At 44.9% G+C, this 27,959-nt stretch overlaps 4 protein-coding genes and 1 long non-coding RNA gene across 7 annotated transcripts; all 5 read left to right on the top strand.

Annotated features, from left to right (window-relative positions):
• The first annotated feature begins 187 nt into the window (after positions 1-187).
• On the top strand, positions 188-4,327 carry LOC136967908 (RNA-binding protein 4.1-like). 2 transcript variants are annotated; one of them, XM_067261906.1, is made up of 4 exons: positions 188-250; positions 1,156-1,591; positions 1,986-2,791; positions 3,025-3,136. In XM_067261906.1, the coding sequence occupies exons 2-3, from the start codon at positions 1,180-1,182 to the stop codon at positions 2,774-2,776; spliced, it is 1,203 nt and encodes a 400-aa protein (XP_067118007.1). In that variant the 5' UTR covers positions 188-250; positions 1,156-1,179; the 3' UTR covers positions 2,777-2,791; positions 3,025-3,136. The 2 variants fall into 2 exon arrangements, with proteins under 2 accessions (XP_067118007.1, XP_067118008.1); XM_067261907.1 differs by lacking the exon at positions 1,986-2,791 and having other exon boundaries at positions 3,025-4,327.
• Positions 1,474-7,926, top strand: LOC136967910 (RNA-binding protein 4.1-like). 2 transcript variants are annotated; one of them, XM_067261908.1, is made up of 3 exons: positions 1,474-1,591; positions 5,105-5,525; positions 7,175-7,926. In XM_067261908.1, exons 2-3 carry the CDS (start codon positions 5,120-5,122, stop codon positions 7,222-7,224), a joined length of 456 nt encoding a protein of 151 aa, XP_067118009.1. In that variant the 5' UTR covers positions 1,474-1,591; positions 5,105-5,119; the 3' UTR covers positions 7,225-7,926. The 2 variants fall into 2 exon arrangements, with proteins under 2 accessions (XP_067118009.1, XP_067118010.1); XM_067261909.1 differs by having other exon boundaries at positions 5,926-7,926.
• A 424-nt stretch (positions 7,927-8,350) lies between these two features.
• On the top strand, positions 8,351-18,143 carry sf1 (splicing factor 1). Its single transcript, XM_067261905.1, has 12 exons — positions 8,351-8,718; positions 9,162-9,293; positions 11,171-11,246; positions 13,546-13,698; positions 13,874-13,963; positions 14,101-14,284; positions 14,390-14,505; positions 14,623-14,730; positions 15,195-15,375; positions 15,929-16,166; positions 16,298-16,462; positions 16,758-18,143. The coding sequence occupies exons 1-12, from the start codon at positions 8,463-8,465 to the stop codon at positions 17,087-17,089; spliced, it is 2,031 nt and encodes a 676-aa protein (XP_067118006.1). The 5' UTR covers positions 8,351-8,462; the 3' UTR covers positions 17,090-18,143.
• A 984-nt stretch (positions 18,144-19,127) lies between these two features.
• Positions 19,128-27,164, top strand: LOC136967906 (glycogen phosphorylase, muscle form). Its single transcript, XM_067261904.1, has 20 exons — positions 19,128-19,481; positions 21,283-21,384; positions 21,517-21,595; positions 21,772-21,875; positions 22,031-22,162; positions 22,243-22,354; positions 22,709-22,791; positions 22,963-23,106; positions 23,199-23,291; positions 23,376-23,522; positions 23,722-23,885; positions 24,248-24,362; positions 24,472-24,573; positions 24,676-24,823; positions 24,902-24,960; positions 25,040-25,181; positions 25,321-25,528; positions 25,661-25,795; positions 25,909-25,975; positions 26,071-27,164. The coding sequence occupies exons 1-20, from the start codon at positions 19,239-19,241 to the stop codon at positions 26,218-26,220; spliced, it is 2,529 nt and encodes an 842-aa protein (XP_067118005.1). The 5' UTR covers positions 19,128-19,238; the 3' UTR covers positions 26,221-27,164.
• A 138-nt stretch (positions 27,165-27,302) lies between these two features.
• On the top strand, positions 27,303-27,863 carry LOC136967905 (uncharacterized). The gene is made up of 2 exons (XR_010879545.1): positions 27,303-27,495; positions 27,695-27,863. It is a non-coding gene; the product is annotated as an uncharacterized lncRNA (long non-coding RNA).
• The last annotated feature ends 96 nt before the right edge of the window (positions 27,864-27,959 follow it).

The raw sequence follows: 27,959 nt of genomic DNA, 5'->3' as shown, positions 1-27,959 counted from the left end.
TCAAGATACATCATAGTTGTAGAATTCACTTAAAACTTTTAAAGTTTAATGGTCTACAAAAACTAGAGCTACAATTCTGTTGTGTGTAGCGTCAGCGGACACACATAACTTTCAGTTTGGACACAAGAGGGCACTGTCCGTTCTTTATTTTCTACATTTTGGAGTGCGTCACACCAAACAGTGATGACCCGTCACCCGCAAGCGGCGCCATTTCACTAGTCATTCATTGGCGGCAGAATTTACTTACCAGGTAAGATTTATGGAGGAATTGTCCTGAATTATTGCTAGATTTTGTTGGCCCTGGGCTGCGTATCTTGTGTAAATACATATGTTATAGTGTGTTTGTTATAACTGCTTAAAAAAATATATGCGCAGATTGTAGCTACTGTACTGGACATCTACTGCGAAGTTGGCTAACGTTAGCTAAATGGCAAGAGCTAACTCAAATAACAGCTACACAACGTCGTTAGAAGCTAGCTAGCTAAACGAAGCCTTGCTTGTTATCCTAGGAACATAGCCAGCTATATTTCTCGAAAGTCAAAAAGAGACTAAGAAACGAGTGACATTTTAACATTTGAGCTGAATTCTCGGCCAAATGAAAGTTCGCTCGTAGCTAGCTAGTTAGCTACCCTTTTGCGAGCTAGTGCTACTAGTATCCCCAGCCATGATTCATGGCATGTGCAGCGCGGCGCTACCTAGCTAGCCAGCCATACTAAATTGAAGTATTGAAGTTGCATGTACCTACAGAACGCTGCGTATTTCTGTAAGCACGTTTGATTGCAGAGGCTCAGAAAATTGAATAAAGATACTAGCTATCTCTAATTACTTGACCAACTTTAACTTGATTGGTGTGTTAATGACCTAAACATGACCGTTGCAAGTCTGTCAAATCTAGTCAATAGCAACTATTCACAACTTGGCTGAGCTAAACTAAAATCAGCTGAGCTGATCTATTTTCTTTAGCAGACTGAATTTGCCATCCAACCACACATTTGTCAGCGAGTGTGAATTTATAAAACTTTTTACCCTAGTAGTTTTATAAACAATATACTGCCATATTGATTTGAGTGTGTTTCTGACATAATTTCTCAGCCTTTTTATCATGGATTAATGTCTTATGTATGTTTAATGTATGTATTCCTCCTCTGCCTCCAGGAGTAATCTAGGTGTGATTTCAAGATGGTGAAAATATTTGTAGGCAATCTAGCCTCAAGCACCACAGAGGAAGAGCTGCGTAGCCTCTTCACCCAGTATGGTAAGATCTCAGAATGCGACATCCTTAAGAACTACGGTTTTGTCCACATGAGCAGTCAGACTGAGGCAGAGGAGGCTATCCGTAACCTCCACCACTATGAGCTGAACGGTGAAGCCATGAATGTGGAGATGAGCAAACGGAGGCCAAAGTCCACCACCAAACTGCATGTCAGTAACATCCCGGAAGACTGCAGCAGTGTGGACCTAAAGGCCAAGTTTGAGGAGTACGGCCCTGTGGTGGAGTGTGACATAGTGAAGGACTACGCCTTTGTGCACATGGAGTGTGTGGATGATGCCATGGAGGCCATCAGCAAACTGGACAACACAGCCTTCCAAGGTGAACTTTCGGGGCGGGGGCGAATACATAAGCTGTGCTAACCGTAGATATGTTTTGGAAATCGGTTTTGAGATGCATAGAAATCCCGTGACGAGTAATTGCCTCTAGCTCTATGTCCTCTCCTGTAAAAAAGGCAAAGTGTATACATTACCGGACACGGTTCTTGTCTGGGAGAGAATAATAATTGCTAATGTAAACGGCGGTGAGTTCTTCTCGTGGTGCGTATCTAAACAGCCGTATCTAAATAAATGACCATAACGTTGATGATGCTCAATGAAAACCAAATCTGTCAATCAGGACAATGAGCCTTTTTTCCTCTGTAGTCGTGTAAGAGTCAGTTGGCTTTCGTGTCAGAACCCCACCGTCTCATGCGTGTCTTCTCTCTCCTCACAAGGCAAGCTGATGAGCGTACAGCTGTCCACCAGTCGGCTTCGCACCGCCCCGGGAATGGGAGATCAAACCGGCTGCTTTGTCTGCGGGAAACAGGGGCACTGGTCCAAAGACTGCCCGAGTGGTCAGAACGGTAGCTACGGCGATGGCCTCGGAGGCGGCCCAATGAGGGGCCGCGGTCGCGGTAGGGGCTTCCCGCCGCGGGGTCCCCCGGGTTACGGCAGGGGCGGCGGCTACGGGATGCCCAGAGCTCCGCCATCTGATTACATGTTGGCTTATAGCAGAGAGGCAGGCTACCTGGGAGGGATACCACCCCCTCCCCCTCTGAGTCGTAGGCCTAGCTTCGGAGCGTCCCGTGAGTACGGTGATCTAAGGGAGCGGTACAGCAGCAGGTCAGCTGGCGCCTACCCAGATAGGGCAGTGTACGAGCGTGACCGATACAGCAGCGTAGACTACTATGAGAAGTACAGAGCACGGCCATACGGATCCAGCTATTTTGAGGAGCGCCGCCTCGCCTATATCCCCCCTCCCCCTCCCCCCTCTTCCTCCCTGTCAAGGCTCTCCTCCGGCCTCGACCTGTACGAGCGCCGGCCGCTGCCCCCCCCGTCGACGGCCGCCGCCGCCGCCTCGTACTACGCGCGGGACCGCAGCCCGATCAGACGAGTCCCGGTCGCCTCGGCGGGCTTCGCCTACGAGCGCTCGCGGCTCTCTCCGATGTCGGCCACCAGAAGCTCCTCCTACGCCATCGCTCGCGCCCGGGACCCCTATGCCGAGCGGTCACGCTATGCTTACTAAAGCCACACTGCCAAGGTGAGCCAAACAGAGCTGTTAGCCATACTAATCGGTGTGTTCTTAGGTCTCTCATCGGTGTGAGCCTGTAACTGTATACCGGGTATGTGACACACAGTGTAGAATGGGCTGCTCATTGTCGGTTTCGCGTGTTCTTCCTCATTGAAGAACTTGGTCTGCTCCCTCACTGCTTCTAAAGCTGAGACTCAGACTGTGAGGCCGACTCAACAGGGAATGCTCTGCTCTTTTCCCAGGTGTTTATGCGAGTCGTTGGACTTTTCATTTTCCTCCATCCTCCGAGCTGCGTGGTTCCTCCCAGCTTCGAGACGTGCCACAAATAAACAAACCGTTCATGGTTCCAACTCTGAAATGTGACTTCGTGAGACAACTTTGGGTGGAAAGTGGCGTTCATCATCTCCCTGGCACCTGTGTGTGCCAGTGGCCTGCAGATAAATTGTCTTCTCAACTAACGAATCAATCCATCTTCTCAAACATCATTTCTCTATTTTACTTTTTTTCCTGTTATATGGGCGTTGCTATTTGGAACCTCATTAGTGTGGTGATAATACGGTGTGATGTTGAAACTAGCTTGCTCTACAGGCTTTCCAGTAGGTTTTATCATGGATGTCACTTTTGATTTGAAACCTGTGTATTTTTTCTCCCTCACATGCTGCATCTCCTAGACATCCCCTAAAGCAGATTGTTGTAGTATATTAGTCTGAAAGGGGTGGTTTTGGAGATTTGATACTAGCAATATCTTCTTGCTTTTATTTCAGTTGTACAGTTATTCATCTTGGTTATGTTATTGACATCCCAGTAATGTTCTTGTTATTGAACATGTTGATTTGGCCCTCTAAAACACATTTTATATAAAAGTCTATCAATGGCACCAAGTAAAATGTTACAATTTAGTTTTGAGCACATTTGGTGTAAGTGTCCATCCATCACTCTTTCTGTTTTATCATACTGCTTCTGAATTGATATAATCCCAGAACATACATTCCAGCTTTTAGATCTATAATGGCATTTTAAAGGGTGATTTACAATATTACCTGAATCATTTGGTTGATTAACCATCTTGACAAGAATTTTAAAACTGCAATCAACCGAAAGAGCATTTAGTTTGTATGAGGTTCCATCGTGCATCAAAGTTAACACAAAAAGCGATTCTGGAGTGTAGTTGTCTGTATTTAAGTGTCAGCAGGGCCTTAAATTATCAATTTATACTCCCCCTCCCCCGCCTCTTCTCAATTAGTCCATCAAAAGTGCTTTGGGCCGCGTCTACTATCTTGTTTGTAATTTACGTTTCCGCATAATTTTGGTATTCTATATGGGCAAGATTGATGGCAACATGGCATCGAGCGGTATGACAAAAATGAAACGGTGTAACTCAGGTCTTTTACATCACCATTGAGATGACAGGTTGCTTGTGTTATCAATTTTTGGGTGCCTTTGTGAGCCCAATTGGGATATGTTGTAGTTTGTACTTCCAACACAGTCAAAGCGTGTATGTCTAATGCATTTTTATTTTTAATAAACCGAAAGTTATTTTGGTGACCTATGTGGTTTGCTTTATCCATTCTCAAAACGTTAACCGATTTGCCCTATATCGATCAACGAAGACATGTTGACAGCATAAACACCATCCCTGTGCTGTAGTTATGTCATTCAGCAAAGTGGCTAGCTATTTGTCTGACGGAACTGCTGCTAGCATGTTAGCATAGTTAGCACTAGATACACCATTGGAGTGTTCTCGGTGGCATGCGCAGCGCCATTTCATGCTGGTTTGCGATTTTGGATTACGGAGACCGTATTTGGAGTACGGTGAAAGGTACAATAGCATTGTATTGATGTATATTTATTAGCCGCCTTATGAGCATAATTACATCTGCAAATATTGTCACTATGCAATTGAAATAAATTTACTACTTTAGGCTATACTTTATGGAAATCTGGCTAGCATGGGCGTGTAATCCAAACTGTCGAAAGCAATATTGCCAATGATTGAATTTAATCGCCAAATATCTATCATATATCCAGGAAATCCAATAAATGCATGTTGCTGAGCAATGGCATGTTAGCGCTACTTAGACTGTTATTATTCTATTGTTGGCCAAAAAGCTGCAATGGTTCACAAACTTGGTTTTTGTATCCTACATATCATTTGCATATTACTGAAACTGGATCAGGATACAATAAATGCAGTACAAGTATCAAATCAATGAGTAGGCTATGCTATGAAATTACATAAAGAAATATGCACAGTGATTGTGTCTTCCTAATTGCCTTGCTGTCATTACCCCTAATGCTTAATTTCATCCTGTTTTACTGCAGTAAAGTGGGTGCACCATGGTCAAAATATTCATTGGCAACTTGTCACCAGACACCACAACAGAAGAGCTACGCTCCCTTTTCTCCCAATATGGCAAGATCTCGGAGTGTGATATCGTCAAGAACTTTGGCTTTGTCCACATGGATGACAAGGCCGAGGCAGATGAAGCCATCCGTAACCTCCACCACTATGAACTGAATGGGCAGGCTATGAACGTTGAGCTTAGCCGTGGCAAGCCCAAAGCCTCCACCAAGCTACATGTAGGCAACATCGGCTGCACCAACCAAGAACTCCGGGCGAGGTTTGAGGAGTACGGCCCTGTGGTGGAGTGTGACATAGTGAAGGACTACGCCTTTGTGCACATGGAGCGTGTGGAGGATGCTATGGAGGCCATCAGTAATCTGGATAACACAGCCTTCCAAGGTGAACTCTTAGGCAGAGCGTGATTTGGCCAGCTGCCCAGTGTGCAGTAGGTCACACTGCTAATTGAAATAAGACATTTTGTGCACAATGACTAACAGAAGCCATAGGTAAGTCAAGGAGGCAGGTAAGTACAGTGGAGAGGGAGTGAGCAACATTCGACCAATCACTGATGAAAGAAAAAGGACACATCCCAGTGCCCCCAGTTTACATTACCTGTAAACCCATACTGGAAACTCTTCATATTATCATGGTGGTCAAATGTACTGTACCAACCAGGCTAAACTGTACTAGCCTTATGATTTAAATTGACTTGAAATCACTGTAAGAAAGGATTCTACAGATACATAGTTAATGAGCCTGTTGTATCGTGGCAAATTGTTTTGCGTCTCTCTCTTTTAAGGCAAACTGATGAGCGTGAAGCTTTCGACTAGCCGCCTGCGTACTGCGCCGGGAATGGGAGAAAGGACGGGTTGTTATCGGTGCGGGCAGGAAGGTCACTGGTCCAAAGAATGCCCGTTAGACCAAAACGGGAACTACAGAAACGGTTCAGAGTCAAACTCGGACGGATACGGTGCCCCCAGGTTCGGTGGGGGGGGGGGTCGCGGCCGGGGTCACCAAGGTTTCGCAGGCAGCTACGCTCCCGTGCACGGTTTTGCCAGGGGTTATGGCAGCGGTGGTGGTATGCCCGGGTATGCCCGGGGCGTGGGCTACGAGAGCGCTATGAGTTACGGGGTTCCACCAAGTTACAGCATGAGTGCAGCTGCTGCGGCAGAACATAGCATGGCCCGGATGTACAGCGGCGAGGCCGCGTTTGGGGCCAGCAGCTCAAACTACGGCGTGGTGCCTGCATACCCGGTGCGACGGCCGTCGTACGAGGACCGGGATCCATATGGTGTGGTGGACTTCTATGAGAAGTACCGGGCTCGCCCTTACGGGGGCAGTTATTTCGAGGAGCGTCGTTCTGTCCCCTTAGGCACCCAGCTTCCCTCCTCCTCGGCCATAATGAGGGAGCGCCTGCCGCCCTCTGGCCTCGACCCATACGAGCGCCGTCCCCTTCCTCCTCCACCTGCCCCTGCGTCCTCATACTACGCACGTGACCGAAGCCCCATTCGGAGAATCCCTGCTGACGCTGAGGGCTACGGGTTCGAGCGTTCACGCCTTTCCCCGGTTTCCGCCCTTCCTAGGAGCTCGGCTTACGATGTCCCGCGGGATCCCTACGGCGAGCGTGCGCGCTTTGCTTACTAACTTTACTTCCACACCTGCCAGGTGAGAGATGACTGGCCGTCCAAGGTTAGGGCTGTGCTCTGCTGAACATATGAGTCTCATGGGACTCGCATTGCAATTTGAACACCAAGGTCCAGTTTCCCAGTCATGGATTAAGCCTAGTCCGAAAGTCAGAGAAAAATTTAATGAACATCTCCGTTGATTTCTTTTTTGTCTAGGTCTAAGCTTAATCCATGTCTGGTAAACTGGGCCCAAGTGTTTAATAACTTGGTTGGCTAGATAACATTTAAATTAAGGAGAAGGCGTGGGAAATGGGAAAAAGCTAATCTCTAGTCACATTGAGAAAAGTAAAGCATGCCCAACAGTAGCTTTCAAATGAGACTGTTGATGGATGACATTGTTACTTTGGTATGCTCTCTTTGCAGGTGATACTTCATCATGCGCGACAGACTCGGTTCCGTCGGCCATCTTTTAATCCTTGCGATGCGTTTCGGCTTTGGCGCGATCGATGGACTATTTAGCATTAATGCCACTGTATGTTGCCTCACTACCCAGCATCTGTATCATGTTTCAGCTTATACTTCAGTTGCATTTTCATGTATTTCCCCACTGAATGTGCTTAAACACTGTTTATTTTCAATGTAGGTCTAGCAGATGTTTTCACTTTAAGGTATCAGAGTCAGTGTTGCAAATGTATTTCCTGGCTCATCATTTTTGCCTTTTTAAGAGACCATATTCAACTATCACAGTTTGTGACTTAAAATTAAAGTATATTAACATGATAAAATTATGAATTGCACATAGACCCACCATGGATGAACATAAACCTTTGTGTGAATCACACAATGAGTGATGTATGTGGGTAGAAACCAAGGTCTCTCAACCTCCCATAATTATTTTCCAGAATATCAAGAAACACAAGAAATAGAATTGGCGCAATGAATAAGACAATACATTTCACTCCATGCATTGTGCACTCCAAAGATGGTTCTGTTAATGTAAGATTACACTATCCAAGCTATATTTTTTTGCTTTTGAATGTGATAAAATATAACATAACAAATTACTCCTACAGGTTCACAACATTTATACATAGGATTGAGTGCATCTGTACTGAACAGTTTTTGTCCTTTTCAGCTGATTTAAAATGTTTCTGTACATTTGTTTTAAATAAAAAATAAACTAGGACCCCTTTTCCGAGTTTTATTGTATTTAATTTCATTGATTTCCTGTAGAAAATTGTAAAAAGTATATTTTTGTAAGCCCACTATGCATCTTTTAAAATGAACAAATATAAATTGATTTAAACAAATTGAAGTTCCTGGAGGAGAACTTTGGAATGAAAAGCACATAAAACCCTCCTTGGGAGCCCATCGCCAGTAGAGCCACGTAAAGACTACATGGCTCTGATCGCCAGGATTACAGGAAAGGGATTGACAAAGGAAGTATCCAATCCCATCGTGACCTTATTTTCTGTCCAATGAAATGCAGAGATGTAGTGAAAGGTCCAATAGCAACACTGCACATACCAGTTGAACCTCCTTTGTAGTGTTCACCCTTCAGTCAAGCAGGCGCCATCTTCTAGAGTAATAGTAAGCCACACCACTGCAAGAGTTGCGACGGTTCTGTTTAGCTAATTGTCTGTAAATGTTAATAACCCGTAGTTTGGACCCGACACAATTCGAATTTACCAAATTTTGAGTACATTTTGAAATGGCTACGGGAGCAAATGCAACCCCTTTGGGGAAGCTGCACCCGAGTATTGGCGCTAAAAGAGGCTTCGATTCTGGGCCCGGTGCGGGTTTAATGCCTCCACCGGGTCCGCCTGTATCCTTTCCCCCTCTGCAGAATTTTCAACCCCCAATGCCAAACGTCTCATTCCCGCAAGCAAACCAGTTTACTGCAGGGGCCGGTTTTCCGACTCTGGCTCCACAACCACCTCCAGGATCTGTAATGCAGACACAGTCAGGTAAGATAGCTAGCAAGCTAGTTATCTTTTGGCTAGCTAGTTAGCTTAGCCCCATGCCCTGTTTAGCCCGACCAGCAAGTTAGCTAGCTCTAGCTAGGTAGCTATATTAAAAAAACATCAACGTGGGACATGAGGCCTGTGCATTGGCTCAACGCTCGAGAATACTGTATCTCTAAATGGCTACTTGATATAAAGTTGGCTCAGACAAAGATCGGATATTGTATAGAGTATGATTTTAGGCTAGATGATGCTTAAATTTGTAACGTAAATGGTTGTTGCCAAAGCCATCTTATTTGAGACTAATTTCCCATGACCACCCCATCCTGCATATAACAAAGCGAACGCATTCGACATCATAACCTAGGAACATACTGCACTCAAACAACAAAAACACTGATACACTTGTAAGTTGCTACGCATTATCTTATTTCCCCCCCTTTTAGACTTCGGTCAGAAAAAGGCCAGGAAGAGGAGTCGTTGGAGTAGTGAAACCCCCGACCAGAAGACTGTCATTCCTGGCATGCCTACAGTCATCCCTCCTGGACTGACTAGGGATCAAGAGAGAGCCTATATAGGTAATTGAATTGACTTCAATATATTGATAGATTTGGCGGTTGGTACATTGTTATAGAGAATTGTCCCACAGCCACTAGCTCATATGTCCTAAATCTGTGTGGTTCAATGGGTCTAATTTTCTGCATAATGTAGTGTTCTACTGTTCATGTTCAATGCATAATTTCACCAGTTAGAGGTCATCAGAATGACACGCTATCATTGCACTTTCTTAGATGCTTAAAAGATAAGCGCTGTCCACAATATTTTGTTTTCCCTTAGCGAGCTCAATTTCTACAGACACTAACTGATGAAATGAAGTATTGTTATCCACTGAGTATACTAACTTGTTGATGTGGAATGTGAATGAAGGCAATTTCTTCCAGGAGCAGTGGTTCTCCTGTAGCAAATGTTTTTGTGGCAGCAGGTTTTGCATACTATTTGATATCCATTCGCAAAAAAACCCAATTATAAATAGCTAATGGTGTGAGACATCTACTGCTTGCTGTGTAGTGTCTTGAGCTGAAGCAGATACTGTCTTGCTTGTCCCTTTATTTCATTCTCTGTTCCCCAGCATGTTGTCCTTGTGACATGCACTAAATATGACAGGTGAATATGTTTTTATGTGTGAGCAATGCTGCTTAAATGGCCAAATACATTAACGCTTCAGTCAGACTTTTAACAATAGTTTGACCTCTGTGATTACAACAGAGTTTAATCTGATAAGCTCAAAGTTAATGTTAGTTTGTCTACACCAGTGAACCCTAGTTCCTGATAACTACAGTATAAAGAATGACCAGTGTGGCCAGTGCCAGCTAGCAGCAGTGTTGCACCACGAAACTGCCCCTGTAGACACTCTTTATGTGAATGTGAAGCAGGTGAGTCCACATCTTATGACCTTGTCAATAACATAATTTGTTATTGATATATGTTCAGTCACTGTTAAGATCGGTCTTCCTTGGTATGTGAGCATTCATCTCTGCCTACCTTGTTTTGTCACATTTACCTTTTTGTTTGCTCATTGACAAGAACGTCCTGTTAACCACGAGAGAGCTATTTAAGAAGAAATAGCAGTGAAATCAATTCACAGGGGACTGTCTTCATCTGTGGTGTAGCTTCCAGTGGAACCAGATTTATATTTGAGTCATTACTGAATCAATTGGGGAGTAGGGGGTATGAATTGGGAGGACACCAGGGATGTGTTCTGTTAGTTATGAGTGATTCATTCTGTGCATGTTTTGTACTTTTATTTTTCCAATGAAATTCAATGATTGCTCAAAGTAACAGCACCCCCATCTTTAGATCTACTGAAGTGCAGAGTAACACTGAAGAAACTCCTATTTTATTGGGCTTATTGGTGGACCAAGAACCAGGCATCTCCCTTAAATGCCAAAGCCATGTTCGATGACTAATTCTATAGTGGTAAACACTAATTTACTAAGATTTGTGAGGTTTGAAATTTTGGCTGGCATTTTATGGAGACTTGGTCTTTTGATCCAATTAAATGTTGCTACATGTAATTGAACCCTTCCACCATGACTGGGGTTCAAGATTGGCCCCTACCCATCCTTTAACCTCACAGAATGCTATTTTCACCTTTTGATCAAATTTGTATATAATGTCAATGAATTATAGATATTTTGCTACATATATCTCCCCCCAGAAATGAGGAAGGGTTTTTCCATGTGTTTAGAATTACTTGCTAAAAAGTACATTTGATCCCTCTTGTGTTTTAATGTTTACGATTCATCGGTCATCATAATCATGTTTTCCTTTGCCTCTCAAAGATAAGAGACAGTGCTCTAATTAATGCACTGTCTCCCAGTTGATGCTTAATTGTGGTAACCACATTTCTCTCCATCCCTCTTGTTTTTTTCTTTCCTAACCTGAATTCTTCCAGTCCAACTGCAGATCGAAGACCTGACTCGTAAACTGCGTACAGGAGACCTGGGAATCCCTGTTAACCCTGAGGACAGGTCGGGAAACGTTTTAAACCCACGAACAGTAACATTTTTCTACCTTCTTGACGTGTCTTATGAAGCCATATGTTGGTGTTTGGTTGATCAAGAGTATCTCAGAAGATGCTCCACTTAGACATGAGTTTACAGGTTCTAGGTTAAATATTTGTTACATTTTTTACATTTACATTTTAATTTACATTAATATTTGTTAGCTTTGTTCGTAAGTAAAACACAACTTGTTAGGTAAGAAATTAGCTAGTTTTAAAGACAAGTTTATTTTAAGGTGGCTGTGTTAAGAGTTGGTTAAGTTATTCTGATTTCCTCACTTATGTGGAGGTGATCTGAGATTGCGTTTCTTTGGCTTCTATTTTAATCTATGACTCATTTTTAATCAAACACGTTTTATAGATGCATTGTCCATTGACAGATTAAATCATTCTTTGCATTACTTATATCTAGTCTGTCATAAGACAATGCCTAACTGAATATGATACCAATTTATGGAATATTATTTTTAGTTAATTAAGTAAAATGTTTAAAAGGCTTGAGTCAAACGATTTTGATTTCTGTCAATGTAGGATTGAATGTGATGTTCAAATAATTTAACAATGGTTTCAGTCTCCTACATTCATTGATGGAATTCAAATAAGCATTGAACCCAACCTTTTTGTATGATGTTGGGTGTAAATGTGGGGTGTGTGGTGAGGACTTGAAACTGTTGATTATGCATCTTGAATGACACTTTTGATTCAGGCCTAAAGGTTTTTCAAAGTTTTCAGATGCGTTACTCTTTGTCGTAGTTAATAGAGAGGACCTAATCATTTTAATAATAAGACTACATATCTTATTGGTTAGTTCTAACCTACATATTGTCGCAGTAGATGTTTATATATAATAATAATAATAATAACGTCTATGGAAGCTATCTATAGAAATACCGTACTTTTTGCCATAACTTGATGACTAGGTCCCGATGTGTTGCCGCCTTCCTGCCACATCTGTTCCTTTCAAATGATCCAACCACTCATAGGATCCATCAAAAAAACATGTCCAATTAACTATTAACAGTTGGATGTTTTTCCATGGTCATTAATGGTTTTCCCATTATGAGTCCAACCAACGGGGTTTCACAGTATTCCAGGCAGACTGTTGGACCCTGGAGGAGAGCTCATGGCCTTTCCAGAATCACCTCACTGGCTCCCATGTCGTAGTCAGAATAAGCATCTATTCCTGCAGGAAACGTCAATGTTCTCGCTGAGAGTGTGAATATATCTCTTTGTTGGCCACAGTCCCTGTCGTTTGTACATGATATAGGTTCTCATAATCTTTAATCAGACATTTCCACAGCGACAACATAAGGCTCATTTCAGGTCTTTTAATAAAGCCACCGCCCCACTGTAACGTGAGCCCAATGAGGTGGTGTTTCAGGTTGTCACCGTTGGAAGGTTCAAGCAGTAAAAAAAAAAAAAAAAAAGCAAACAGGAAGCTTTCCTTAATTTTTTTTCTACTCTTCCTCTCCTCTGAATTGTCCATGAAGCCAGGCACAAATGTTGCTCTCTGTGGGGAGCACAGGAAAAGGTTAACATCTAATCATGATTCCTTTTCTCTAACCAAAATTACCCCTCGTCACCTTAACCTTTTTCAAACACAGAGCCTCCTTATCGCAGCAACGCAGGTTTTCGGCATCCCAGGGGCAAGTTTGGATCCCTCTCCACGTCAACTCCAAACATGGCACCGACTCCCAAAGCAACCCCCCCCCCCCCCCCCCCCCCCACGCCACCTGTTTTCATAGGCCTTCGTCCTGTATGTAGGTTTAGCTACGCTATATTTTTGACAGTTTGGCTTTTAACCATGGTGTCTGCCCCAGTACAGTATATTCATCCCCCTCCATATTCTTTATCCCCCTCCGCCAATACAGGGGTGGCACCTTAGCTTAATTTGGCTTCAGTGTTATTTTATGTAGGCCTCAATGCCCCATGTCAGCTTCTCAGGTGCTACTGTCTGAAGAAGCAGATGGAATGACTATTCAGAACGCCTTGAGCATGTCACATACTCCACAATGAGACTAGACCTTTTCATCCCCCTCCCACACTAGCGACCAACTGCTTACCGTAACCTATGTTTTTCTTGCTTCTACCCGTCAATGAGAAGTGGCTCTGGGACACGATCAAGTGTTCCTCAGTCGAGTGTTCATTCTGAGGCATAGCGAGACGTAGGGAATCTGTGGATGCTTGGCAGTGTTGTGGTTCCAGCAGCTTCACCTGGAGATTGAGCGTGTCTGTTTTGTCTGTCCCCTCCCCGTCCCCCTGCGCAGGTCTCCCTCCCCGGAGCCCATCTACAACAGCGAGGGCAAGAGGCTGAACACACGGGAGTACCGCACGCGCAAGAAGCTGGAGGAGGAGCGCCACTCGCTCATCACAGAGATGGTGGGACTCAACCCTGAGTTCAAACCCCCAGCAGACTACAAGTATGGGAAGCCTTAAAACACTGGATATCCTGTTTGCTTAGATCTTCTTTTTTCTTGTCCCCTTTGGAATATATACATTAAAGTTTAGTAAAATGTGTTGGCAAATTTTAGAGTGTTGTGTTACTATGGAAATAGGCTACTCAGGACTTGAATGACCATTGTCTTCTTCCTCCAGACCCCCGGCCACCAGGGTCAACGACAAGGTGATGATCCCACAGGACGAGTACCCAGAGATCAACTTTGTTGGCCTTTTGATCGGGCCGCGGTGAGTAAACATTAGCATTATGTTACCGTCTGGTGTAGCTATGATCTGGGACTCGTCTCAGGCACGATTGTTGTGGAGTTGAGTGAATGGTGCCTGTGAGTCCGTCCTAACCGGGACTACTGTCCTACACCTTGCAGTGGTAACACCCTGAAGAACATAGAGAAGGAGTGCTGTGCCAAGATCATGATCCGTGGCAAGGGCTCCGTGAAGGAGGGCAAGGTGGGCCGCAAGGACGGCCAGATGCTGCCTGGAGAAGACGAGCCGCTGCACGCCCTGGTCACCGCCAACACCATGGACAACGTCAAGAAGGCTGTGGAGCAGGTCAGGGTGCACCCAACCTGCAGCTACCTCACCCCCCAAACACAGCACTGTCTGCCAAAGCAACCTTGATGTGAAAGGAGGCTAACGGTGTGCTTTGCTGTGTAGATCCGTAACATCTTGAAGCAGGGTATCGAGACCCCCGAGGACCAGAACGACCTGCGGAAGATGCAGCTGAGGGAGCTGGCCAGACTCAACGGCACCCTGAGAGAGGACGACAACAGGTCAGCCATGATCTAACCATAACCCTGAGAGAGGATGGTATCCGGTCAGCCAGGAAAAGCTCTCACTGCAGTCTAGGTTCCATGTCTCACTTATGTTTTTTGCTCTTTGCCCCCCAGGATTCTGCGTCCGTGGCAGAGCTCGGAGCCCCGCAGCATCACCAACACCACCCTCTGTACCAAGTGCGGTGGAGCAGGACACATCTCCTCTGACTGCAAGTTCACCAGGTGACTCAGCCGATTTCAAGGCTCTGGCTGCTAGTGTTCCGTTACTCTTACATTTACATTTAGTCATTTAGCAGACGCTCTTATCCAGAGCGACTTACAGTAAGTACAGGGACATTCCCCCGAGGCAAGTAGGGTGAAGTGCCTTGGACACAACGTCATTTTTCACAGCCGGGAATCGAACTGGCAACCTTCTGATTACTAGCCCGCTTCCCTAACCGCTCAGCAACCTGACTCCCACTTAGTCAGACCCGCTTAGTCAGACCCGCTTTTCAACAAAGGAAACGGCGACTGTCATCTCGCACCGAAACTTAGGTTTGCATGAAAGGAATCAGGATTTGAACGACCACTTCTAAGATTAGGGAGAGTCAAGCTGCTAAACCAAGTCTTCATTGAATGGAATGTTTAGTGCCTTCTTCCTATTGGTGCATCCAGGCCATAGTTAACCTCCATGCTTCTTCCCCCAGTTCCTTTTCCGCCCAGAGGACAGGCGAGCCCCCCCAGTCGGCCCAGGACAAGGCCCGGATGGACAAGGAGTACCTGTCCCTCATGGCGGAGCTGGGCGAGGCCCCCGTGCCCTCCTCCGGTGGGGGACACTCCAACAACCACGGCCGCCAGGGCTCGGGGCCCAACAACAACCAATCCTCGGTCAGTTCTACCTTCAACACACACACACACACTGACAGGAGGAAATTGGGTTAGGCCTGGCTCCGGTTGCATCAAGGTCATATGTCATCTTGCAGACGTTCCTTATTTCTATAAATAGATATATAGATGTATAGATATATGAGACACAAGGCTTCCAGCTTAAGACAGTAGGAACTTGCAGTACATGAGTTATGATATTGTCATGTTTCCATGCAAGGCTAACATAATAGTATTCCATGTTTAAACTTGACTACCTCATGCTGTGCCCTAGAAGGAACGTATTCTATGGAAACTATATTTGTACTTGTTTACTCCATTGTATCCAAGTCACTCTGTAACCTATCCACTTCACTCATTAGAACCACTACTCACTAAGATGGAATGGATTAAGGATCCAAGCTTATCTGAATACAACATCTTAGTCAAACCTTTTTGATAGTCTTTGTTTTACCTCTGTCATCATTTCCACTTGGACATCATCATCACACACACGGTGTATTCTAAATCTTCAGGGCTGTAGTAGGGGTCTTATCTGTCGGTGGTCTTTCAACAGAGCCGACCTCCCTGGATGAACTCTGGCCCGTCGTCGGACAGAAACTTCCACAACATGCACGGAGGTCACGGAGGTCACGGTGGCCATGGTGGCCACGGAGGGCACCACAACTACCCGCCCCCCATGCCCAACATGGGGGGCCCCCCCATGTCCCACAACCCCAACGGAATGCCCCCTCCCTGGATGCAGCCCCCTCCTCCGCCCATGGGACAGGGAGGACCGCACGGACATCACATGGGTACGAGTCCACTGCCAATGTGAACACGTCTGTCCCTTCTTGAACTTAGCAACGGTTATGTTCCTGACATGCTGCATGTACGAGCATGCAAGGTAGACTAAACCTAAACATCTTCTCTGGGTTTCCAATAGGTCTGCTGCCTCCTCCGATGGGCATGATGCCCCCCCCTCCTCCTCCTCCCAACAACCAGCCACCCCCCCCACCTTCAGGCCCCCTGCCGCCATGGCAACAGCAGGCCCCCCCACCGCCTCCGACCAGCAGCATGGCCACCAGTGCACCTCTGCCATGGCAACAGAGTAAGAACACGGTGTACTCTTCCTGTTTGCTCGTCCGTGGAGCTCAGACACACAGCCAGTGTTCTCAGGGACGCAGGTCAAGACACGTGGCACCAAGAGTCTTGGGAGAAAAGCTTCCCAAGTGTTAGGTTTTGTATGCTACTTTTTAGGTTTGATCTATTTTGATGGAGACCAATAAGACAGGCGGACATGCAGGAAATAACCTGGGCCGTAATCTGATGTGACTTCCTGTCATCTTCCTGTCATTACAATGACGAGTGTCTTGTGTGCCCCTAACCGTGCCGTCTGTCCACAGATACCACCACCACCTCCAGTCCTGGCTCTGGGAACCTGCCGCCCTGGCAGCAGCCCCAGCAGCCCTCTGCCTCCGCGCCTCAGCCCCCTCCACCCATGGGCACCCCGGCCATGGTGCCTCCTCCGCCAGGCGTTCAGCCCCCTCTCCCCCCCGGCGCCCCGCCTCCTCCTCCACCCCCACCTCCCGGCTCGGCCGGCATGATGTACGCCCCGCCTCCACCCCCTCCGCCCATGGACCCTTCCAACTTTGTAACCATGATGGGGATGGGTGTCCCAGGTATGCCCCCATTTGGCATGCCCCCGGCACCGCCACCTCCACCCCCACAAAATTAATCGATCACAACCCCCTGGTCCTCAGCCAATCGCAGAGCAGTGTCCCAGCAGATGTGGTTCAGCCCAGAGCTTCTCAAGCACGCACTGCTCACCCTGTTCTACCTACTGTAGTGCTCCCCAGACAGAGAGCTCCCTTCTACACAGAAAAGGACAACCTGGGCTTTACTCTCTTAGTGTCGGTAAATGTGCTGCAGAAAGCGAGATGATGTGGTTGAATTGTAAATTTGTTTAACTTAACTTCTTTTTTTTTCTTTCTGTTTTTAACGTTGGATTTTGTGTCCTTAAACCCCCTGTGCTTAGAGTATGGTATGCATATATTTGGCAGGGCACCGCAATGGTTTATCCTCTACTTTTACTTCTCATTCTGCAAATGACACAAAAAGACACGCTCAGTTTTTTGGCTCGACTATACATTTCTCTACATTAATACATTTTCAATAGAATTGCAACTGATCAATTTAAAATGTTACCCCCCCCCACTTCCCAATTACTTCATGGCCAGTTGTCAGGCATGCCGTTCCAGATAGGTCTTGTGAAACTTCACTGTACAATGCACCTGCTTTGGTTTCACTCAGATGGATATTTTTGTAACTGAACCAAATGAAGTGATGTTTCCAGTTCTCCCAATCTGTTGTTTTGTTACGCTGGCGTTTCTTTTCAGCTGCATTGCATCTATAACTCAGCTGTCCTTAGCTACATATGCTAATCCTTTTACCCAGATTTCCATGAAGCCGCAGGGGCTGGTGTATAACCTGCTGCTGGTATTGGACGTGGCCTGGACTACCTACACCTCGATATTCTCTGTACATCCTCTTCCTCTCTCCTCTGTGGCTGTGTGCAGTTTTCTGATTTCTTCAGCACCATCACTATCCCTATTTGGTCCCTTTATCTGCTTGAGTTAATGAGAAAAAAAAAAGAAGCAATGTAACATTATACAATTGTATTTTTACTCTATTTTTGGAATTGGTTTGTCAGCCTTATGTTGTGTTGGGACTAGCCTGAATGAATAGAATTTGAATTGTTGCTCGATTGTTATTAAATTGATCATCTTTAATGATTGGGTCATCTGTGTTTTCTTCTGAGTAGATCTAAAACAAACATGTAGAAACAGTTAGAACTTTACCGCTGTTCTCCTGCTACTGTCATTAACAGAACTCCTGTCTAAATATCAATGACTTTGGCGGTTATACAACGTAGCTATACATAGTTACCCAGGGTCACATTCCTTAAGGGACGTAGCCTACAGTGGGCCTGATATGCGGAGAGGGACAGTCATTGACATCTAGGCTGTAAGGGACAGATGACAGGAAATAGACAGGCTGCGTTCCAACACCCACACTGTCATACTATTTAGTGTGCCAGAAATGTATCAGAATTCAGCAGTATGTAAGCAAGCTTGTCTTGGTATTCCTCCGCACAAAGGGTTGATTAGACAGCAGTGGCACCCGCCGAGACAACGGTATCGAACCGATGCGTACTGGTCTGCGTCAGTTCAAGGCGCGGTTATATAACGATGTCCTAGTGTAAGCAATTTTGTGCATAAGCAACAGTGGGTTACGCACTTTGTAAGGGCAGCTGCATTATGCTATTCCGCATGATGCTATGTAGACACAGTTGAACCCAAAGAAAATACCGAAATTAAGGAGCGACTTCTGAGCTGTCGCAGACTCATGGAGGTCTAATGTCAGCGCTCATTGCAAATACAAATGGCAATGTACAAACCACAACGGTTGTGAAATATTCTCGCGAGTGCAGGTGTGATTAAACTGTGCCTGTCTTTTCTCTGTCTTGTTATTGTTTTATTCAAAGACAGAAGTCGTAATGTGTGCAAAAGATGATATTGTTAGACTATTCGTCTTCTCTGTTCAATATTTTCCTGGTCCTTTAATACGGAACAGTTCTGCAGATTGTGATGTTCCTTAACGTTTAAACTCAATTGGGCTACAACTTCAGTAAAGCCCGCCCAATCTGGAAATAAATAATGAGCGGCAGATAAATCTGGACTGGACCGTCATACCAAACCGGGTCAGTACTGAGAGAAAACGCAGTGTGTGCCGCGCTCGAGTCGACAGTCAGTCAGTTCATCCTTTCTTTCATCGGATATTCATCGTATGTTGTGTCGTTTGTTGCATTGAAATAATCCTCCAAAATGCCCAAGCCACTGACAGACCAAGAGAAAAGGAAGCAGATATCGGTGCGAGGGCTTGCTGGGGTGGAAAATGTTGCGGACCTAAAGACAAATTTTAATCGTCACCTCCACTTTACACTGGTAAAGGACCGAAATGTGGCGACCAAAAGAGACTACTACTTTGCTTTGGCCAACACCGTCCGCGACCATCTCGTCGGGCGATGGATCCGGACGCAGCAGCATTACTATGAGAAAGACCCAAAAGTAAGCAGCAGGACTGTCGCAGTCAGTTGCACGCTCTCTCTGCACGTACGCCGCTGTCAAACTCAGTGCGGAACAAGGGCCGGGGTTGGGTTTCCCACAGTAGGCTACTGTAGTTTCGCAGTTTGTTTGCTGATGCTGCCCTAAAGAATCGGAACGCTTTTATATTAAATTAGCCCTAGGCTGTTACTTCTCTAATCGAGGAATTAATCGTAGCCTACCCTTTCTTAATAAAACTAATAAATGTCAATGTCAAATTACTCTTGAGCGTTAGATGTCAAAGCCAAAGCTTATAGCCTACGTGGTGAATTATATAATTATGTTGTTTCTGCATGGATCAGGCCTATATAATTTTACGTTTCGGAAAATGTTTACATTGGCTATTGTCGAATAACCTACATTTTATGCTATTGAAAGACCTTAAATGGCAGCCAGATCCGGAAATGTGATATGTTCCTATTTAGACTTGTTGAAGGCCACTCAAATGAGTCAACTAGTTAAATATGCATTATGTAATATGATGTCCCAGTGTAGTTCATCCACTGTCCGAAATGTTTGAGAGAATGCTGTGTGTAGGCTATTGATACTACATCAAACCAATCTATTGAAGTCACTGACCTAAAGTGATTAATGGCCTGTGAAACAGGAAACATTTTGTCAATGCACTGGCTGACCACATCTCTTCTGAGCCCCGTTACTAGGTAGGATGTTTAATAGTACATGGTGTACTGTAACGCCTGCATCATTGTGCTGTGAGCACAAACACGGGGTGTTATTGGTACTGTACGTTCTAATTAATATAATTATACCATAACTATTATAACGACAGTTGAACTGAAAAATACAATAAAATAGGAAGATTGTGAGCTGAAAGATCATGTTTAAAGGTGCCACAAAACAATCATGTAGTGTTTCCCCCGTAATGCTTTGGATAAACGGGCAGCGTACCCTGAGCGCATGGGTGCTCCTTTTTAAAGCATGACAACGACGGTTTAACACCGGATTCGTGTTCCCCATCTGTTTATGAAATTCATAAGTCATGACAATCTATGTTTTAACCATAAAGTGCTTCACGTTTTCCTTCCAAAATCATTATTTTCAACATTTAGTTCCAGTGTTCCACTGTTGTTTGAGTGTGTGGTATATTAATAACCTGTGGCTGGCATCTCCATAGACTGTCTAACCTTTGGCACTAGTATGCCTATTTATACACTCCATGAAATGCCTTTGTCACTGTATCTCAAACAGTCTTAATAGATTGTATTTTTTTTTCCAATATCCATGTTGATCCCCCTCACCATCTCCACCCCTCATCGTGTCTCTGAATTTAATAATTGAATTATCAAAGATCACTCCCCGATAATCCTTCCCAGCATGTCAACCAGGACAGTAAACAAAACATGCTGGGTCTTCAGAAATTCCACTGTGAGCTTTTGAAAATTAGATATTCCATGAATGATTTGGAACAAATGTTGTTTACAAGCTAAAATATTACAATTTGTGTCCTCATGATACTGTGTGCCATAGCACCCACAATAGAACTCCACTAATGAAATCAGATGGTTCAGATACAATTTCCACAGCACATGACAACATTAAGTTATGAAAGCTTAAAGGTGAATTAAATGCATTATATAACAGTGACCCTAAAGAATAGCAGTCTATTTGGCAGGACTTTGTTGCCTTTTAGTAGAGAGGATAATACTTTTTCCAGGGCAAACAACATGGGCACACTCCTCTTCAATTGGCTGTAGATGAAAAGGGGCTGAGATGAAGTAACTACACAAATATCATGTCATTGCAGCGGGTGTACTACCTCTCCCTGGAGTTCTACATGGGACGGACCCTTCAGAACACCATGGTGAACCTGGCTCTGGAGAACGCCTGCGACGAGGCCACGTATCAGGTGAGGAACTCAGGAAACATTGCAGACTGCAGCTACCAGACAAATGATGCTACCCAGATATATGTTAGTCTGTCACCATGTAAATGTTAGATGTGAGCCTAAGAAGGCTTAGGTACTGCTTGTCCTCCTCAGCTGGGCCTGGATATGGAGGAGCTCCAGGATATAGAGGAAGATGCTGGTCTGGGTAACGGTGGTCTGGGTCGGCTCGCTGGTGAGTTCCTGGATGCCGTGTGTATAACTAGCTGCTTCTTCCTATCTTAAAATAGTAGCGAATGAGACTGACAAACAACTTTGTCTCACAGAATAATCAACCACCACCCTCATTCACACCCCATACACTCACCCCACCCCCCCACCCCCAAACACACACACACCCTTGTGCCTCAGCATGCTTCCTAGACTCCATGGCATCGCTTGGGCTGGCGGCTTACGGCTATGGCATCCGCTATGAGTTTGGCATCTTCAACCAGAAAGTTGTCGACGGCTGGCAGGTAGGACAAGTACTGGGTACATGTTTATAAGCAATAACATGGGCTGTGTACACTGTGTAAAGATAGTGCCATGTGCCCTAATGGAAGTATGGTATATTCATAGTTAATATTTCCTTAATACCTTTACATCACTGAATCCCTATAATTCTTCACAGGTTGAGGAAGCGGATGATTGGCTGCGCTATGGAAACCCCTGGGAGAAGGCGCGTCCTGAGTACATGCGTCCCGTCCACTTCTACGGCAAGGTGGAGCACCATCCTGACGGGGTGAAGTGGGTGGACACACAGGTGAGAGAACACACACAGTCATCCAACAGACACCTGATGATACTGTCCTGAACACCACTGAACTTCCCTCTTATTAACAGGTGGTCTTGGCCTTGCCCTATGACACTCCTGTACCTGGGTACAGAAACAACATTGTCAACACCATGAGACTGTGGTCTGCCAAGGCTCCATGTGACTTCAACCTCAAAGACTGTGAGTGCTTGATTTAAGTATTGCATCGTACGTACTAGGTGAGTATAGGTTTATAAGGTTAGTATAGGTTATTATGTGTATTAGAGGTTTAGTATACTGTACTGTATATTGTATATTATTTTGTATATTTAGGAGGTTTATTATATTTTAGCTTATCATAGATGTAATCTATGTTAAACTGAATACGTTATGCCAGGTTGCTTTGCGTTGTCTTGTCCCAAGAATTTCAGTGCCCAGTCTGAACTTGTGTTGTTCTGTGCATCTGACAATAAAAGGTTAGGGTTAGGGTTAGGGTTAGGGTTAGGGTTAGGGTTAATTTAACAGCCATTGACAAACTTTTTTCCGGTTCCACAGTCAATGTCGGTGGCTACATTCAAGCTGTGCTGGACAGGAACTTGGCTGAGAACATCTCCCGCGTCCTCTACCCTAATGACAATGTGAGGGAAATTGTTTATTCTTATTTCTACTCCCAGACAGACTCCTGCTTTGTCAATTGACATCAGTAGGTTTATTGTTTACGTAACCATGTCCCATACATCTCTAAGACAATAATGTATGTCAAGTTAAATCCAGAATTACTGGGTTTTCACCTTTGTGTTTGGATCCAGTTCTTTGAGGGCAAGGAACTGCGCCTGAAGCAGGAGTACTTTGTGGTGGCAGCCACTCTACAGGACATCATCCGTCGCTTTAAGTCCTCAAAGTTTGGCTCCACAGAGGTGGTGCGCGTGGACCTCACCACCCTCCCTGACAAGGTGGGTCACCGTTGGCTCTCACATCACAACCAGTTCATTTCTCGGACAACAGTGGGGATCGTTGTGACGTCAAATGTCCTCCCTGTCTACAGGTGGCCATCCAGCTGAATGACACCCATCCTGCCATGGCCATCCCTGAGCTGATGAGGATTCTGGTGGATGTAGAGAAACTGACATGGGAAAAGGTACATAGTCCTATTGTATATACCTACTGTACACTGTGTCGGGAAAAGGATCACTTATGTATCCCCCCCTCTCTCCTCCATCAGGCTTGGGACATCTGTGTACGTACCTGTGCCTACACCAACCACACAGTCTTGCCCGAAGCTCTGGAGCGCTGGCCCATTGACCTGTTCCAGAACCTTCTTCCTCGTCACCTGGAGATCATCTACGAGATCAACAGACGTCACATGGAGGTACAAAAGGGAAAAGCACCCCTTCGGCCACACCACCAAAAATCCAAACTTCCACCAACCGCATTTAATCTTCCTTAATTCCACGTGACATATCAGAGCCTCACACGGCTCATGTTTTATTTCGAGGGGACTTGCCATTAGCTGTAATACCATCACAAAACAAAATGGCTGTTTTTTTTTCTACATTTGTCTCCTCCAGCGCATTGCCAAGCTGTATCCTGGGGACGATGACCGTCTTCGCCGCATGTCCCTGATCGAGGAGGGGGACATGAAGAAGATCAACATGGCGCATCTGTGCATTGTGGGATCCCACGCCGTCAACGGAGTAGCCCGGATCCACTCGGACATCATCAAATCCTCTATGTAATGAAAGTCAAGGATTCTGTTGCATCAGACTGGGTATAGAAAGCTGGGTCAGATAGCTGAGCAGTTAGGGAATCAGGCTTTTAATCAGAAGGTTGCCGGTTCGATTCCCGGCCATGCGAAATGATGTTGTGTCCTTGGGCAAGGCACTTCACCCTACTTGCCTCAGGGGGAATGTCCCTGTACTTACTGTAAGTCGCTCTGGATAAGAGCGTCTGCTAAATGACTAAATGTAAATATAGAAACCATAACAGTAAAGGGGGCTACACAAGCAGTCACAATGTTAAGTTTTAAGGTACAGTATGTTTTTCTTGATTGGTCTCAACGTTGACGTGTTATCTGCTCATTGGCTATGTCCCCAGCTTCAAGGACTTCTATGAAGTGGATCCAGACAAGTTTCAGAACAAGACCAATGGCATCACACCCAGACGCTGGCTGGTCATGTGCAACCCTGGCCTTGCTGAAGTCATAGCAGAGGTGCGTTGCATTAATGAAATTACAGTCAAAGTGGATTAAGGCTCCATGATTTGCCGTTTTAGATGAATAGTGAGTGATGCTTCTAAATAGGAGGTTTCTTTGTATTCAGAGGATTGGGGACGATTATATGCGTGATCTGGACCAGCTGAAGAAGCTGCTCAAATTTGTGGATGATGACGCATTCATCCGCGATATTGCCAAGGTCAAACAGGTAGGAGGAAAATGGTGTCCAGGTTTTAAACACGTTTTCGTTCATCCCTGTTGGTTGTTAGATGAAGTCAGTGTGTTTCACAGCTTGTACTTCACTCGACAGGAGAACAAGCTGAAGTTTTCCGCCTATCTTGAGGAGCATTACAAGGTGAAGATAAATCCCGACTCCATGTTCGATGTTCACGTCAAGAGGATCCATGAATACAAGAGGCAGCTTCTCAACTGCTTGCACATCATCACTCTCTACAACCGTGAGTCTGCCTACATTACCTCTATCAGTTAGAGACAAGATTACTGCGGAAAACATCAAAAAGCTTATTTTCTATCAGGTATCAAGAAGGAGCCTAACAAGTCTTGGACTCCCAGGACTATAATGATTGGAGGAAAGGTATGTAGTGTTTCAGATCAATGTTATTTGGATTTCATCTTTGTCCAGACGCCATAATGAGTTACTGAGTTTCTACCAGGCTGCCCCAGGTTACCACACTGCTAAGATGATCATCAAGCTGATCACATCAATTGGAGACATCGTCAACTACGACCCAGTTGTGGGAGATCGTCTTAAAGTAATCTTCCTGGAGAACTACAAGGTCACTCTGGCTGAGAAAGGTAATCAGAGGGTCGAGTGTAAAGGTTTGGTTTCTACATTAAGTGCTGTATTATCTTTAACTTCTAACTGTGTGTCTCCTCCCTCTCTCCCCAATCCTTTTACTTATCTGTCTCTCCCTCATCCTCCGTCTCGCCTCAGTCATTCCTGCTGCTGACCTATCTGAGCAGATCTCTACAGCGGGCACAGAAGCCTCTGGCACTGGCAACATGAAGTTCATGTTGAATGGTGCCCTCACCATCGGCACCATGGATGGTGCCAACGTGGAGATGGCAGAGGAGGCTGGCGAGGAGAACCTCTTTATATTCGGCATGAGGGTGGAGGATGTGGAGGCAATGGACAAGATAGGGTAAGAAGTGAAAGTCATTGGTTTGTATCGGAAAGGCCTTTTAGGTGATGTTTTTATATATATGTAGTTTAAAGAACTTTGGTCTTTTATGATTAGTATTTTTATCTTGATAAATTGATTTAATCTCATCAGATATGATGCCAATGCATATTACAACCGCATCCCTGAGCTGAAGCAGGCCATTGACCAAATTGCTGGAGGTTTCTTCAGTCCCAACCAACCCGACCTCTTCAAGGACATTGTGAACATGCTGATGCACCATGACAGGTAGGTGACAATTGCTGACACTAGTGAAGAATGTAAATTCTTCCCACACATACTCTACTTTTATACACACACCCGCACACCCTTTTTCGGAGACATTGGTGTCTGCATTGCAGGTTTAAGGTGTTTGCTGACTATGAAGAGTACATCAATGCCCAGGATAAAGTCAGTGCACTCTACAAGGTTAGTATCTAAGTCCTTGCCTCTCCTCAACATGCTGATTTTGTCTGTCTTGTTTGTGCCTCTGAATTATTCACTCTCTTTCTCCGTCCTGACAGAACCCTAAAAAGTGGACCAAGAAGGTGATCCACAACATCGCTGGCTCTGGGAAGTTCTCCAGTGACCGTACCATCTCCCAGTATGCCAAGGAGATCTGGGGAATGGAGCCCAACCTGGAGAAGATCGGAGCCCCTGATGACCCCCGTTAAACCAGCCCTTCTCTGGTCCTTCCACAAAAATCTACAGAACTTGATAAACGGTTCGCTATAATATCAACGAATGCCCTGTAACCTAGTTTATTTTTTGGTGTAACGTGTGGCTGTATTTGTGAAGGAAGCGTAGCAAAAACCCTGACTGTGTTCAACATTAACATTGTATGGTGCTATCACTCTACAAATGTTCCCTTGCAATTAACCAGCAATGCATAGTGGACAAACATTGTCACACTATATCAGTTCACCATCACAATTTATTTGAAGCACTTATTCAGCAAATGGCTTGAGGAAAACCTCATTAATACCACATGGAACCAAAACCATGCTTTCCAATGGAAATGTAATGAAGAGAAATGTCAAAGTGGCTTATCAATTAAGTATTGCAATTATGCACATGCTCAACACTGTGGACATACAGTGTTGGTCTGCCAAGAAAACCATGGTCTGCACCAAATAATATATTCGGTTGAAAGTTCTCTACTTTAAATCTGTATTTCAGTTAGAAGTCTGTTTTGCTGACTTTCTATGTTGAATGTATCTGTGTGTAATGTAATGCTTATCAGTTAGAAAAAAATTGATGGCATCTTAGTTGTGTTAGCATGATCCCATATGTATAACAAATCACAAACACTGTATCTTCTGTCCCTGAAGTGGTCATTCGGTGAATGCTGTTAGTTCTAAAAAGGTATCCTTCCACCTTCTGCCTAATACCTCTTCAAGAGTGACTATGCCTTATGAAATTGTGTGTAGTAATTCAAGTGTAACTTACCTACCACCTCTACTTATCCAAGTTGCTGTGTACAATTCTATGGTTCAACCACTGTATTTCACTGTCTGAAATCTTACCTATACTGTGTAGGCAGAACTGCAATGACCAGAAACCACTGATAAAAGGCTAGCATTGATTTCCCTTCTCAATAAAACAAGTTAAAATGTCATGACTTGATACTCGAATGTTTCATTTTCTTTCTTCATGATCATCCAATGCAGTGACTGATTAGATGATGACGTAGGTAGCAGTGAAACCTATAAACCTTCGCGCGTACAAGTGGGCTGTCTGAGAAGGTTCTGCCTGACCTGCTTGACTTTTTGAACTCCTGGCACCCCACAGAAGTTTACCGCATTCATTCATTTATTCATTCGTTCACTATGTCTAGTCTTCTACGGGTGCTTCAAAAAGTTCAACCGACCATTTCACTGAGGACCCTGGCAATGGGCCAACGAGCAGGACTGAGCTTTAAACCGCCAAAAGATCATATCGGCGTTGTTGTAAGTACTTTGTTAGCATTACTTTTCCGCTCACAGGTAGAGCTGGCCTACTCGCGGGCTAGCAAGCCTGCTTTGTGTCAGAACTTCCCGAAGGCTCCTCTCCAGTGGTGTAACATGTACTACACACTTGTTTCCGTCACAGAGGTTCCACATATGACTTCAGGTAGATCATTCATTCATTCATTCATTGTTTTTGCAGGAATCGGTGTTTGTGTTGGGTGTCATGTCTCTCACTATCCTCGGACCGGCCGGATGGATCCTAGCACATGTGGGAGAATACAAGAGCTCCTGATGCCCTCGCCATTCATGTAGGCCCTATGTGTTGATTTAGAAGGTAGCCTACATATTAAAGCTTTTGTTTACGGATATACGTAGTTTTGTCTTTTTAAGCGTTTGTGTTTAAGTGTGTGCACTGCCAGCCGATGTTCACAGGCCAGCTCACGCGGATTAATGGGGCATGAGTA

This window comes from Osmerus mordax, chromosome 23 (assembly GCF_038355195.1).
Source record: "Osmerus mordax isolate fOsmMor3 chromosome 23, fOsmMor3.pri, whole genome shotgun sequence".
Taxonomy (NCBI): domain Eukaryota; kingdom Metazoa; phylum Chordata; class Actinopteri; order Osmeriformes; family Osmeridae; genus Osmerus; species Osmerus mordax.
This window is presented reverse-complemented; position numbering and strand designations above follow the sequence as displayed.

Excerpts from the sequence above, each read along its gene's own strand:
- LOC136967906 (XM_067261904.1), top strand. The coding sequence starts at position 19,239 with ATGCCCAAGCCACTGACAGACCAAGAGAAAAGGAAGCAGATATCGGTG. Across the intron at positions 21,876-22,030 it reads AAGTTGTCGACGGCTGGCAG|GTTGAGGAAGCGGATGATTG; the intron begins GTAGGACAAGTA and ends AATTCTTCACAG. Across the intron at positions 22,792-22,962 it reads TCCTCTACCCTAATGACAAT|TTCTTTGAGGGCAAGGAACT; the intron begins GTGAGGGAAATT and ends GTTTGGATCCAG.
- sf1 (XM_067261905.1), top strand. The coding sequence starts at position 8,463 with ATGGCTACGGGAGCAAATGCAACCCCTTTGGGGAAGCTGCACCCGAGT. Across the intron at positions 13,699-13,873 it reads AAACCCCCAGCAGACTACAA|ACCCCCGGCCACCAGGGTCA; the intron begins GTATGGGAAGCC and ends TTCTTCCTCCAG. Across the intron at positions 16,463-16,757 it reads ACCTCTGCCATGGCAACAGA|ATACCACCACCACCTCCAGT; the intron begins GTAAGAACACGG and ends GTCTGTCCACAG.
- LOC136967908 (XM_067261906.1), top strand. The coding sequence starts at position 1,180 with ATGGTGAAAATATTTGTAGGCAATCTAGCCTCAAGCACCACAGAGGAA. Across the intron at positions 1,592-1,985 it reads GGACAACACAGCCTTCCAAG|GCAAGCTGATGAGCGTACAG; the intron begins GTGAACTTTCGG and ends TCTCCTCACAAG.
- LOC136967910 (XM_067261909.1), top strand. The coding sequence starts at position 5,120 with ATGGTCAAAATATTCATTGGCAACTTGTCACCAGACACCACAACAGAA. Across the intron at positions 5,526-5,925 it reads GGATAACACAGCCTTCCAAG|GCAAACTGATGAGCGTGAAG; the intron begins GTGAACTCTTAG and ends CTCTCTTTTAAG.